We start from the raw sequence: 12,503 nt of genomic DNA, 5'->3' as shown, positions 1-12,503 counted from the left end.
CACGATATAAAGAACCAACTTTGTAGGTGTGTATCGGAGAAAAGAAGTTAAAGATTATTGGTAAAATATATAATTTAAAAGTAATTTGAATAGTATTAAGTTGACCAAAAGTGGTATTTGCAGTGCCATGGTAGCGTTGGAGCTGTGAATAGCTCATAGTTTGGGGATTTTGAGTAGAAGTGCTTCTCCTCGTGAGGAACGTGAACTACGCCTTGAGTTGACACCTCGAAGGAAGAACTGGGTTGAAAAAGGGTTTGAACTTTAGGTTTACCAAATGTTCTCTGTGTTTTCATGACTGGTGGGTTTGCGTGCCAACCTGTTTTTTCGTTACAGAACCTTTCCACTCTTAATTTTCACCCTCGCTCGCTGAAGGCCCACTTCCCACGTGTTTAGCATGGGTGCCTCTGCTTTATTTCAACTGTTCTGTACCCGATTCACTGGAACCTTTTGTTTATGCTGCTCCTTCTGTTTGCAAGAAGTAATGGATTGATAAACTCTGATTCTGATGATGGGTAGTAATGAGATTGAATGTTTGTCTCAAGAAGTGGTGGAAGGGGTTTTTGATGGTCTGCAGAAGAAAGATCTCAAGCAAATGGAGATAAAGTCTCAGGGTGAGAATGAGAAGTTTGGTGAAGCTTCTTCTGAGGACGACGAGTCGGTGCAAGTTTCTTCTTCCTCACGAAGAGGTTTGTGCTCAATACTTCTGTCTAAATCAGTTTCTTTGTTAAGCAATTGATTGTTATGACTGTGAAATAGGCACTGCTTTGGGTGTGTTGCGCTGTGTTAATAGTGAAGGTGTCTTCAGTGTGTTAAGTATGTTATTGCCTTACTGCATTCTGTTGTTGTCTGATGAATACATTTTTGTTTGACTTGTTTTTTGCACCTTTTTGAGCTTGTGGGGGTGGGGTTTATTTTGCTCTGGGGTTTAACGGACGGGGAGTTGGCTCCAGCACTGTATAAGTCTATAAAAACATTGAGAATATATGTAGATAATAAAGATGTCCTAGCTCTACAAAATTAATGCCTTGGAGAAAAAGAAACGTTACTTCATTGGACCCCTTCTTCAAAAGTTTTCCCAAGCACAAATAGTTAGTGTCGAGTTAGTTACAGTAAAGTTAGTTTGTTAGTTAGGGAGGATAGAAGGAGAGGGTTGGAAAGGAGTGGTATATTCTCTTTTGTATCAATTGAAAACTGCATTAGCTTTGTAATAGAAAGGGGAAACTCTCTTTGCTAAAGAGATCTTTCTCCTTGTTCTGTTCATTTTCAATCAGGAAATAAAATAATTCTTTCTCTTCTCTGTTTTGTATTCTGGGCTCCTGAGAGTTTCACAGGTTTAAATATAAAAAATGAATTTTGTTGAAATTAGTTTCTACCTCAATGACTTTATTTCCTTTGAAAATAATTGTCTGCTCACTGCCTACCTTGGTGACAAATGCTATGGACCTTGTCCTAATGAACTGCTGTTTCTAATTGCTTCTGTTGGATGATTAATTTTATGTCTTGTATATCCCATTTTGTTTGTGAAGGTGTGGAACATTGCATCACAGCCCCTGTAGGAGCTGAAAGGAACCCACTTAGAGTTGATGACGAGTTTATGATTTCTAGATCAATAACAGAACAGAGGGGATTCCCTAAGCGAGACACAATATTGGACAGGCTGTCTGAGCGGGCAAAGGTATTGGAAGTGTTACTGCATCTGAATGATCTTAAATTTCAAACTTGTGTTTGCGTATTTTTATTTTAGTTGGATTAAGTTTCACCCAAAAGGCTGATATAAATATTTGTTTGACTGTTCATTTCATCCTTGTTTGGAAGATGCAGTGCAAATCTCTAAATAGTTCTATTAGTTCTTGTGTGTGTTGGATATATCTTGTGATTTCTTGACAATGATTGGTAGTTGAAAAATATGGTTCTGAATTAGTCATTTATGTGTCAGAGTTTCCACATTATTTGCATGTTCATGACACTTTCTTGTTTTGCTACTCAGCAATTGATTACTAACTTAGTCAAGATACAAAATGATGGGACTGTTGAAGTTGATCTAGAAATGAGTGCATCTGTTGCTCCAGAATTGTTAGAGCTCCAATCTTTTGAAGAGTCAACAGTGAGTGGAGGTCTTGGTTCAGAATCAAAAAAATCTGTTCCACGGTTACAAATTGTCATACTTGTGGTTGGAACAAGAGGCGATGTACAACCTTTTCTGGCCATAGCAAAGAAACTTCAGGCATGTTTGGATATTTTCATTCAATTCATTTTGATGCACACAACACATCAGAATTGCCTTTAAATCATTGTAATCTTTGTTATTGCTTTCTTGCATATTTTATGGTGTAGAACTCCTTAATATATTGATATTTACTTCAATATGAGCCTAAAATGTGACTTTACACTTGAGATAAATAAAGGAGACGATATATTTTAGAGAGCTTGAATCGCCTCTCTTATGTTCTCATATATTGATAAGAGTTCTGATACAATGAGTAGAGGGAAGAGCAAAAGATCAAAAGACAAAGCTAGAGTCCTAGGTACAGAGATAGGTACAACATTTAGCAATTTTTCAATAAAACTATTTAATGCCTATATTTAATACCTATTTTGACACTCCCCTCAGGCTGGAGTATACAAATTGTATGTACCTAGCTTGGAACAAATAAATTCAATTCGAGGTCCCCTTAAGGATTTTGTCAAGACATCTGCAAGTTGATCATTGGATCTGGCAAACTCAGTACAAATTTCCTTGGACAACAACTTTTCCCGAATAAAATGACAAACAATTTCTATATGTTTAGTCCTCTTATGGAACATTGGATTGGAAGCAATGTGGAGAGCAACTTGGTTATCACAATACATCTTCATTTGGTGAATCTCACAAAAATTAAGTTCTTGAAGGAATTGTTTTACTAGACAAGTTCACAAGTAAAAGACACACCATTGCTCTATATTTAGATTCAACAATTGATCGGGCAACTATATTTTGTTTCTTACTTTTTCAAGAAACAATATTTCTTCCCAGGAAAACTCAATATATTGTAGTTGAGAATTTGTCAATAGGGAATCCTGCCCAATCAGCATCATAATACCTAGAGAGTTTAGTAACTAATCGGGCTTTGAGATGATCAACTTCACCATTGGGGCCAACTTTAGTGGCAAAAACCTCATTGACACCCAACCGTCTTCTTCCCAGGTGGAAGGGGAACTAACTCCCATGTGCTATTATGGTCAAGAGTTTGCATTCTGCAATCATGACTTGTCGTCATCTAGAATGATCAAGTGCTTCATTCACATTTTTTGGAATAGTAATAAAGGACACAAATGATATAAAAGAACAATAGGGAGGAGACAATCTGTGATAGCTAAGAAAATTATAAATAGGATGTGGATTACTGGTAGAACGAATACTTTTTTTGGAGGGCAATGGGCCAAGCTGAATCATCATTACTAGGAACTGTGGCATTGAGTGATGATTGAGAAGAACTTTATGAAGAGAATTCACCTTAGAGCATTGGACTAGCCATCTGAGTCCTACATTGGTAGGTAATAGAAAGAGGTGATGATGGTTTAGGTAGATTTTGGACAGAGGAACAACAAACTCAACTAATGGTATAGGGAGGACCTGGTGGACAAAATGAACATCTTGGACAAACGGAGAGAAAAAAGGAATTTGTACAAAAAATATGACATTAGAAGACATGTAATACTTGGTTTCAGAAAAGTAACAATGTTACCCTTTTAAAATTGATATTTAACAGCACAAGCAAAGAGCTTATCCAACCTTGGAGACATATTTTGAACAAAACATACACAACCAAACGCAAGGGGGGGATATGAAAGAGAGGATCATTTGGAAAAAGAATGGAATAGGGAACCTTATTGCTGAGAGAAGAAGGCGACATTCTGTTAATAAAAAACAAGTAGTTAGGATAACATCGCCCCAATGATGGACCAATATATTGGCACCAAGTAACAAGGTACGAGCAGTTTCAACCAAGTGTCTATTTTTTCTCTTTATTATACCATTTTATTGAGGTGCGTGAGGACAAATAGACTGGTGTGAAAGGCCATGTGAACATAAAAATACAGAGAAATTAGAGAAGTACTCTTTGGCATTGTCATTTCTTAAAATTTTAATTACTTAACCCAATTGATTTTTTATTTCAATAAAAAAGGATGTAAAGTAGACAACCATTGAGAACAGTCTTTCATAAGATAAACCCAAGTACATATTTAATACTCGTAAATTAAAGTAACAAAATACCTAAAACCAAAAGATATGACACATCTTGGCCCTGAATATCTGTATGGAATATGGATGATAGAAAAAACATAATTACATCATAATACAAACTGATAAGGAAAAGAAGATCTAACATCTTTTCCTAAGTGACATGACTCACATTCTAATTCTTGGAATCTACTAAGTTTTCAGACCATTTTTTTTTTAATTTTGACAAGTAAAGATTACCCAAACAATCATGTAAAATCCCTAGGTTTTTCCAAAATTATCTGATTGCTGTTACATGATTTCCCTTGCTGATCTATCTGAAAATATGCAATGTTGATGTAGTACCATAAGTCCCAACAGTCAGTTTTGTTGCATTTATTCTTTCTTTCATAGATGAACTAATATTTACTTGCAGGAGTATGGTCATCATGTTAGGCTGGCAACACATGCTAATTTCAAAATATTTGTAAAGTCAGCTGGTGTAGATTTCTATCCTCTGGGTGGTGATCCTCGTGTTTTGGCAGGATGTAAGAGGTCCCTTTTTAATACTTCCATTAATATCCAATAATTTATTCTCAGTCCACTTGTTACTTTTTGTTTAACTTGACCATAGCAGAATGTGAGAGGTCCTTCCTCAATATTTTCATTAATATCCAATTCTTTATATTGGTTCACCTATTAAAATGGTGAACAGATTAGAAATCATGCGGGAATGCACTGATATCTCATGGTGCTCATTTGCACTTAATTTCTCTAAATGATTTCTGGAAAGAACTGAAGTATTTTATAATACTTTGCAAGTAGCTGTATGGAAGATCTTGCTTTTATACCTCAAGTTGTCAATATATCTCACATTATCTAAATTTCCAATTGTTTATAATAAGTTCAACAGTGTAAAAATATATACATTAACATATCTTGCTAGTCTATAACTGTATATGAACCTAAAACAGATCTAAAATAGATAAGGATGTATCATGTATGCTAGCTATAATAACTTCCAAGAAAAGAAAATATAAGTTTTTGGAACAAGGATTTTTGAAAGCAAATTGAGCATCGTAAATAACTAATTGAATTGTAAGTTAAATAAAATAAGAGTTGATAGAAATAGAACTGAATAAAAATTATTGAAGCCTTGTGATCTCTCTTTTAATACAGTTAATTCATATACAGTAATTCTTGTACTAATAGTCATATGACATAGCAAACTTTAAGGTAATTAAAAATTGTAAAAAATTATCTCATTTCATTCTCCAATGGACTAGCATATGCAAAAGATTCACTGATTTCTCCACTGTAGATCAAGCTAAGTTAGGCAATGCTAAGCACCTAAGCACTAGGGGAACCTGTCTTTAAAGGCTAAGAGGGAAGAACCAAACACTTAAGTACTCCACTGAATATCATATGCTACTCAATGTGGGACATAGGCACCCTAATACCCAAATCACTTTCAGGCAATGACTATGGTCTTTCAAGCTTCAGCTAGTCTCTCCTATTTTTGTTTTGAAACATGCTGAAACAATGTGCATTTTTTGTTTAATCTTATTCTGTTGTTACTCTTATTCATTTTATACTGATATACTAAATGAGATATTTAAATAATAGATATGGCTAGGAATAAAGGTTTAATCCCTTCTGGACCGGCTGAAATATCTGTCCAAAGAAAACAGCTGAAGGCCATCATTGATTCCCTTCCTCCAGCATGTACAGCACCTGATATGGAAACTGGTGTTCCTTTCAGAGCTCAAGCTATTATTGCCAATCCTCCTGCTTATGGTAAGTGGTTAGGACTTGAGAGATTAGTGTCTTGTATTTCTCCATTTCATATCTTATGATTTATCTGTTTTAAGGTTTAATTATCCTTAGTTCTTTTATTGAAACACGATAATCATACAAGATGTGATCTACAAGTATGACATTTGGTGATTATATCGTTAGCCTTGACACAAGTCTCTGTGCCTGTTCAATAGAAACATACTTCTGTTACCTGGATGACAGTTAGACAATATTCATGGTCTTCATATTGTAATATTATATTACTAGACCTGTTTTTCTGAATGATCAAAAAAATATTAGTAGGCCTTCAAATGGTTGACCCTGATATGAATCAGACATGGCTACTTGGTATTAACAGTTAGAGATGCATCAGCATTTTGCACATATACATGCAATTAATTTTAATTTCTCGTAAATATAATGTGGGGCTGGGCTTATCTCTTCAAGAGCATAAACTGAGAAGTAGAAGTAGAAATAAAGAAAAATTAAGGTATTTCAGTTTTTTCTTTAAATACTTTCACTTGGATATCACACACCAATTTATAAACAGGAAGTGTTGATCATCTACCAGAAAAAGGAAAATATATATATATATATATATATATATATATATATATAGAAGGAACAACAGTAATACAAGAGTAATTACCAACCTTGAAGTATGAAATTCAGGGGGTTTTCACATTCAAAGCCTGAAGAATAATGCAACTTCTTTAAAATATGTTTGCCAAGTCCATATGAATGTTGTTGAATTCTGTAATATTTTTAAGAAAATAAATCTTTTTCATTTTAGCAGAATATTTTTGTTTGTTTACAACTTCAATATTTGCAAATTTTCCTGAACTTACACATGTTTATTTTTGGAGTAAAATAGATATATTATATCTCGTGATCCCTGTTTGCAGGACATGTACATGTTGCTGAAGCCCTTGGGGTGCCCCTCCATATCTTCTTCACAATGCCATGGACGTGAGTTTTAATTTTATATAAGCTGTTACTTTATGTGAGAAAGATAAAGTTTCATAACAAGATATAGATACTTTTCTAATTGTTGAATTGATAAAGTAGTACAGTAGTGTTTTAATTAAAACCAAACTGTATCTTCAAATATTCAGATAAAATGCGACATTCTTTTAGCATCACTTCTCAGAGCTTTCTTTAAATATTTGAGGTCACTTAAATAACTTCTCAATATGCAGACCAACGTATCAGTTCCCCCACCCTTTGGTACGTGTTCCTCAAAATGCTGGTTATTGGGTATGTCCTTTGCTGACACAATATATACTTTGATTTTGATAATTTTATAAACATTTGCTGGACTACCTCAAGACCAACACATACCTGTTTCAATGTTTCCTTCCCATCTCCAGCTGTCCTATATAATTGTAGATCTGCTGATATGGTGGGGAATGCGAAGAATTATTAATAACTTCAGGAAATCGACATTGAAGCTTGCTCCTATTGCATACTTCAGTATGTATCGTGGATCAATATCTCATTTACCGACTAGCTATATGTGGAGTCCTCATGTTGTTCCAAAACCAAGTGGTATGGACTAGGATTACATCATTAGTTACATTATCTGATGCTTTCCTCATACTTTTTTTTTTAAAGAGCAATCATTTTATGTCATTGAAGTAGCAAATGGATAGCTGTTATTAGAGAACTGAAAACACAGTAACTGTTGACTTGGATTGTGAATCTATATTATGAAGTTATCTATTGAAATTTAATTACTGAATAGTCTTATTATACAATATATGAATTTATAGTGGAAGGCGTTTGTAACTGCTTTGGTTCAAATCAGATTTCAATCAATTTTTGTCCAAGTTTAAGCATTGAAGAGACTTCACATGTATCAAGTATTAACTATAAAGTACAGTCAACATTTTGTGTTAATAATATTATTATTTACAAATGTTAACATAAAAAAATCATTGAAGGATCTCCACCTAACATGTTAAGCCTTTTGAAGAAATTATTCTTGACAGTAATTACTAGAGCCACCTTACATGATTGGTAGACAGTTTTTGCTCAGCGTCCCGGATTTGTTACTGTAGCACTAATAACATTTTACAAATGTGCAGATTGGGGCCCTTTAGTTGATGTTGTTGGTTACTGCTTCTTGAGCCTTGCATCAAAGTATCAACCTCAGGAAGATTTTGTCCAATGGATTAAAAAGGGGCCACCTCCTTTGTATTTTGGGTTTGGGAGCATGGTATGGTAATTCCACTTGAATTATAAGTCATTATTTCATGAATTATCTTTAATAATGAGCTTCTTTTTTTAAAAAATAGAGTAAATTGCCAATTTAGTTGTATCTTGATGTCTCTATTCCCTGAATATGAAAACTCGAATAAGTTTTTAAAATATTTTAGAGTTTCATGTAAGTCTCAATACTTTCCTTATAAATAATCTCAATACAATCCTTCTAAATAGTAAATTAGCCCAACAAAACAATGCATTAGTAGTTGTTACGTACTTGGAGGATGAAAACTTTTCTTCAGGTAAATGAAACATGATGTTTCATGCAAGATTTATAGGTTACTTTTTCTTTGCAAGACGTGACACATTTGATGCCTGAGAATGGTACAATCTATTTTTGTACATTGCATTTGGACTGTGTTTGTGCGTTGATTATTCATTATATAATCTGCTATCAATCCCACATTGGGCAGAATCAGAAAGATTACTCAAAAATCTCGATATTCAGATTCAGTGGAGGCTGAATTCTTGAATTCCTTTGGTGATCTGCCTTATAGGGAAACAGTACCAAGACAAGCAACCCAAACTAGTGGATCAAAAAAGTTGTAGTCAGGAATTGAATAAAATGTTCTACTCCAATTCTCCAATCTTCTAATAGGATACCCAAAGATCCTAATAACTAAATCTTATTCTCAAAGAATGTTATTAAATGGTGTTCATGGAGGCACTGCCGGGAATGACAGTGACTTGGCGGGCTTTGAATGGTGGCTGCTGTACGCATGTTGCCTAATTATTCCAAAATTTTAATTAAATATTAACAGCAATTAAATATTGAAATTAATCTGTAAATCCTGTTTTTTAATATTAATTAAAAACTTGAGGTGTCAGTAATTAATATTTAATTGCTGTTTTTTAATTATTATAAATATCTATATCCCCAATCAAAAATCCTAATTCCCAATTTCTCTCGCTGAAGAACACTTTTCCTTGAGCTTATAGGATTAGTTCCTTTGGTGTGTATAGAAAATATGACTACTTATTATCATGATTCTGACCTTTCTGAACTAGTAGATCCACAGATGTGACTCTGGTCAAGATAATTTCCTTTAATTATTTTCTTGACCATGCATAAATCGGGGTACACTGATTGTACATGTCATATAAAGAGGTGTTATAGTTATCATAGAACCAGTGCAAATGTGCAATTGGCATATTTTTATCAATAACTTTCAGCAATACTCATAACTTTGTAAGCTCATGAACGTGACATTTTATAAGTCGATGACACTATTAGCAAAATTTTGAAATCCTCTAAAAAAGTTTGTTTTTCTTTTTCAGCCTCTTGAAGATCCTAAAGGAACAACAGATGTTATATTGGAGGCACTAAGAGATACGGAACAGCGGGGAATTATTGACCGGGGTTGGGGCAATCTAGGGAATTGTAAGTGTTTTATTCCAATTTTGTTTTGTACCTATTCGGTACCTTTTTCTCAAAATACTTACTGCGTTTGAGGAAGTTATAATTAATTGTTTGTTTCACGTTTTATTTGTTTGTGCCAGTGTCAATGAATGAGTGAGATATGTGTTCCGTATTACCAAGTTTAACCTAATGACCTCGTGCAAGTTGTCCAAACCCTCCCCACTAACCCCTTCCTAATTTTTAAACTTAGTTCTATTTGGCTTTTACGAATTTGCGTACATGAAAAAGCCTGAGAAATTTGCATTTTTTAGTTGTATGATAGATTTTCTCATTCTGTTAGTCACTTTTTTTCTTTGAAGCTCAAAAGTTATCTTCTGATGAATGATTTTATAATATGTGATTCTACAAACTGAAGAGGCCTATTTCCAACCTTTAGAAGGGTATATAAAAATAACTTAGTGATATGAAATATTATAAAACTTATTTTCATTTGTTAGCGGAATTATTTGTTTTCACTCGTGTTCTTGTTAGCATACATAATTTTGTTTTGTAGGAGCTAAGGTCCTCTTTGATAGAGAAGAGAGAAAATAAGGTGAACGGAAATAAAAATGGTGAGTGGAAATAAGTGAAAAATAAAATAGAAATTAAAGCTGTTTGGTTGAAGAGAAATAGGAAAGATATGAAACGACAGATAGAAATGGTATAGCGGGAAATGGTATAGCGGGTCCATCTATTTTAAAACTCTTTCTACTCTCTTTCTTCCACACTAATCAACAACACATTAATTTTATCCTCTCTCCCTCTTCCGTTCTTCTCAACTGAACAGAGCATAAAGGATGAGTGAACTGTGTAAAGATCACCATATAAACGTTTTTCCTAAAGTATTATTTAGTAATCTTAAGGAGGATAAGCAGAATAAAGGCAATTTCACACAGCCAATTGGCAAGTAACCTAAACATTGAATATTTCAGTTTATTTCATATGCTTTAACGTTTACCCCCCTTGTTTCTATATGTTTTGTCAGCTAGTGTATCGAAGACTAAGACATTCCTCAAAATTTTCATTAATATTATCAATTTTTTGTCCAGTAATCACTTGATTCAGTGAGAACTTTCTGTTGAATTGTTTGCTTTTTGTTGGCCTTAACTTTGAAGAATAGATATTTTTTCTCGGGACATGTTTTGTGATACGCTTTCAGAAAATCATACATTTTGTTTCAATTCATTTTAGGTGACATTAGTTTCAATTGCATTTTGTTTTCCATTATGCAGTGGCAGAACTTTCTGACAACGTTTTCCTTCTGGAGGAATGCCCTCACGATTGGCTGTTTCCTCAATGCTCTGCTGTGGTGAGTTTGAATTTATCTTTACGTGTGGGTTTATATGGAAAAGCTTTGGAGTTTGTCAGTGTGGTTTACTCAATGCTGGTTTAAGCCTTTTTTTACTTTGATTCTTAATTTCACAATTCAAATTTTAGCTGCGATAAGTTCTTCGGAGAGAAAACTAAGAGAATGAGGGGGGAGAGAAAGGGGTTGGTGGAAATTATTTTGGTATGCTATTAACTAGAAGATATTTTGGCACAATTTTGCAGGTGCATCATGGTGGAGCTGGAACCACGGCTACAGGATTAAAAGCTGGGGTAATTAATGTTCAATAGTATCTTGGATATTTTTCTTTTACATAATCCGAGGATTCTTTGAATGTGTTAGAATTTAATGGCAACATAATTATGGTGCTTTTAAAATTAAAAAAAAAAGTTTTTGCTTCTGTTTTTTTTATAATATGAATACTACCATACTTGCAGTGTCCAACAACCATAGTTCCATTCTTTGGAGATCAATTCTTTTGGGGAGAGATAATATATCAGAAAGAATTGGGACCCGCTCCAATCCCAATATCTCAGCTCAACGTTGAGAATTTATCAAATGCCATTAGATTCATGCTCCAGCCAGAGGTGAAATTAAATTCTTTTCATCCCTCTTTTATACTTCCAAAGAGCAAGGATTTTAAAAATAAAAAATATACGCCCACTTCTTTTCCCTCCAGCATATTTAATAAACAAAATATAATACTAGTGTTATTCAAGCAAAATCATGGGGTCATGGTTTAGCTAATAATATTGATAGTTAGTGGATAATAAATGTTTAGGTGAAGTCTCGAGCAAAGGAAATTGCTAAGTGGATTGAGAATGAAGATGGTGTTGCTGCTGCAGTTGATGCATTCCATCGACATCTGCCTGATGAGTTGCCGTTGCCAACCCCATCTCTGGAGGAGGATGAACACTTGAATCCTTTGCAGTGGTTTTTTCTCCAACTTGGAAGATTCTGTTGTGCTCCTTGTGGTGGTGTGTAGCTTTTGTGCATTGATTGCGTTTTCATTTTCATTGATTCATTATAGAATTACAGTTTGTAGGCTGCATAGCGTTTTGCTTTTTTAGTATTCCATTCATTAATGTATAATGTATATTTGATATACATCCCCCCACCCCAGGTATAGGTTGTGTCAATAGTGATAGATAAGGGTAACAACATTCATGTAGCGGTTGGTCCAAATAGTATGCTTCTGTATGTTTCCAAATTTCATAGTTCATAATAATATCATGCAGGAATTTTGTGTAGCTTGCCTTCATTTTTTTCTCCTGCTACTTTATTTTTGGCTTTTAAAAGGTGGGAGATATAGTGTTCCTTATATAAAGTTGATGTCAATATCTTTGTATGTATATATTGCTTTTGATCTTGTTATTAGACACAAGTATTTCATTTTAATTACGTTTAATTTATGGTTTAAAACTATTTTAAAAATTTATATAAAACGTGAAAAACTAAAAACACGTTTTTAAAATATTATATTCTATTATGAAAATAACTGTAACTAAGAAGCC

At 33.9% G+C, this 12,503-nt stretch overlaps 1 protein-coding gene across 3 annotated transcripts; it reads left to right on the top strand.

Annotated features, from left to right (window-relative positions):
- Window positions 1–97: 97 nt before the first annotated feature.
- Window positions 98–12,239, top strand: UGT80B1 (UDP-Glycosyltransferase superfamily protein). Of its 3 annotated transcripts, none has more exons than XR_016523225.1 (14): window positions 98–686; window positions 1,527–1,675; window positions 1,988–2,218; window positions 4,632–4,749; window positions 5,828–5,998; window positions 6,904–6,967; window positions 7,198–7,255; window positions 7,369–7,546; window positions 8,086–8,221; window positions 9,542–9,644; window positions 10,895–10,971; window positions 11,214–11,261; window positions 11,427–11,576; window positions 11,771–12,239. XR_016523225.1 is itself a non-coding variant. In XM_068637602.2 (14 exons), the coding sequence occupies exons 1-14, from the start codon at window positions 506–508 to the stop codon at window positions 11,972–11,974; spliced, it is 1,863 nt and encodes a 620-aa protein (XP_068493703.1). In that variant the 5' UTR covers window positions 98–505; the 3' UTR covers window positions 11,975–12,239. The 3 variants fall into 3 exon arrangements, 2 of the variants coding, with proteins under 2 accessions (XP_068493703.1, XP_090160999.1); XM_068637602.2 differs by having other exon boundaries at window positions 8,086–8,216; XM_090304873.1 differs by lacking the exons at window positions 98–686; window positions 1,527–1,675; window positions 1,988–2,218 and having other exon boundaries at window positions 4,635–4,756; window positions 8,086–8,216.
- Window positions 12,240–12,503: the final 264 nt, after the last annotated feature.

Source organism: Phaseolus vulgaris, chromosome 7 (genome assembly GCF_051622355.1).
Source record: "Phaseolus vulgaris cultivar YP4 chromosome 7, ASM5162235v1, whole genome shotgun sequence".
Lineage (NCBI taxonomy): Eukaryota > Viridiplantae > Streptophyta > Magnoliopsida > Fabales > Fabaceae > Phaseolus > Phaseolus vulgaris.
This window is presented reverse-complemented; position numbering and strand designations above follow the sequence as displayed.

Excerpts from the sequence above, each read along its gene's own strand:
- UGT80B1 (XM_068637602.2), top strand. The coding sequence starts at position 506 with ATGATGGGTAGTAATGAGATTGAATGTTTGTCTCAAGAAGTGGTGGAA. Across the intron at positions 9,645-10,894 it reads TTGGGGCAATCTAGGGAATT|TGGCAGAACTTTCTGACAAC; the intron begins GTAAGTGTTTTA and ends TCCATTATGCAG. Across the intron at positions 11,577-11,770 it reads GATTCATGCTCCAGCCAGAG|GTGAAGTCTCGAGCAAAGGA; the intron begins GTGAAATTAAAT and ends ATAAATGTTTAG.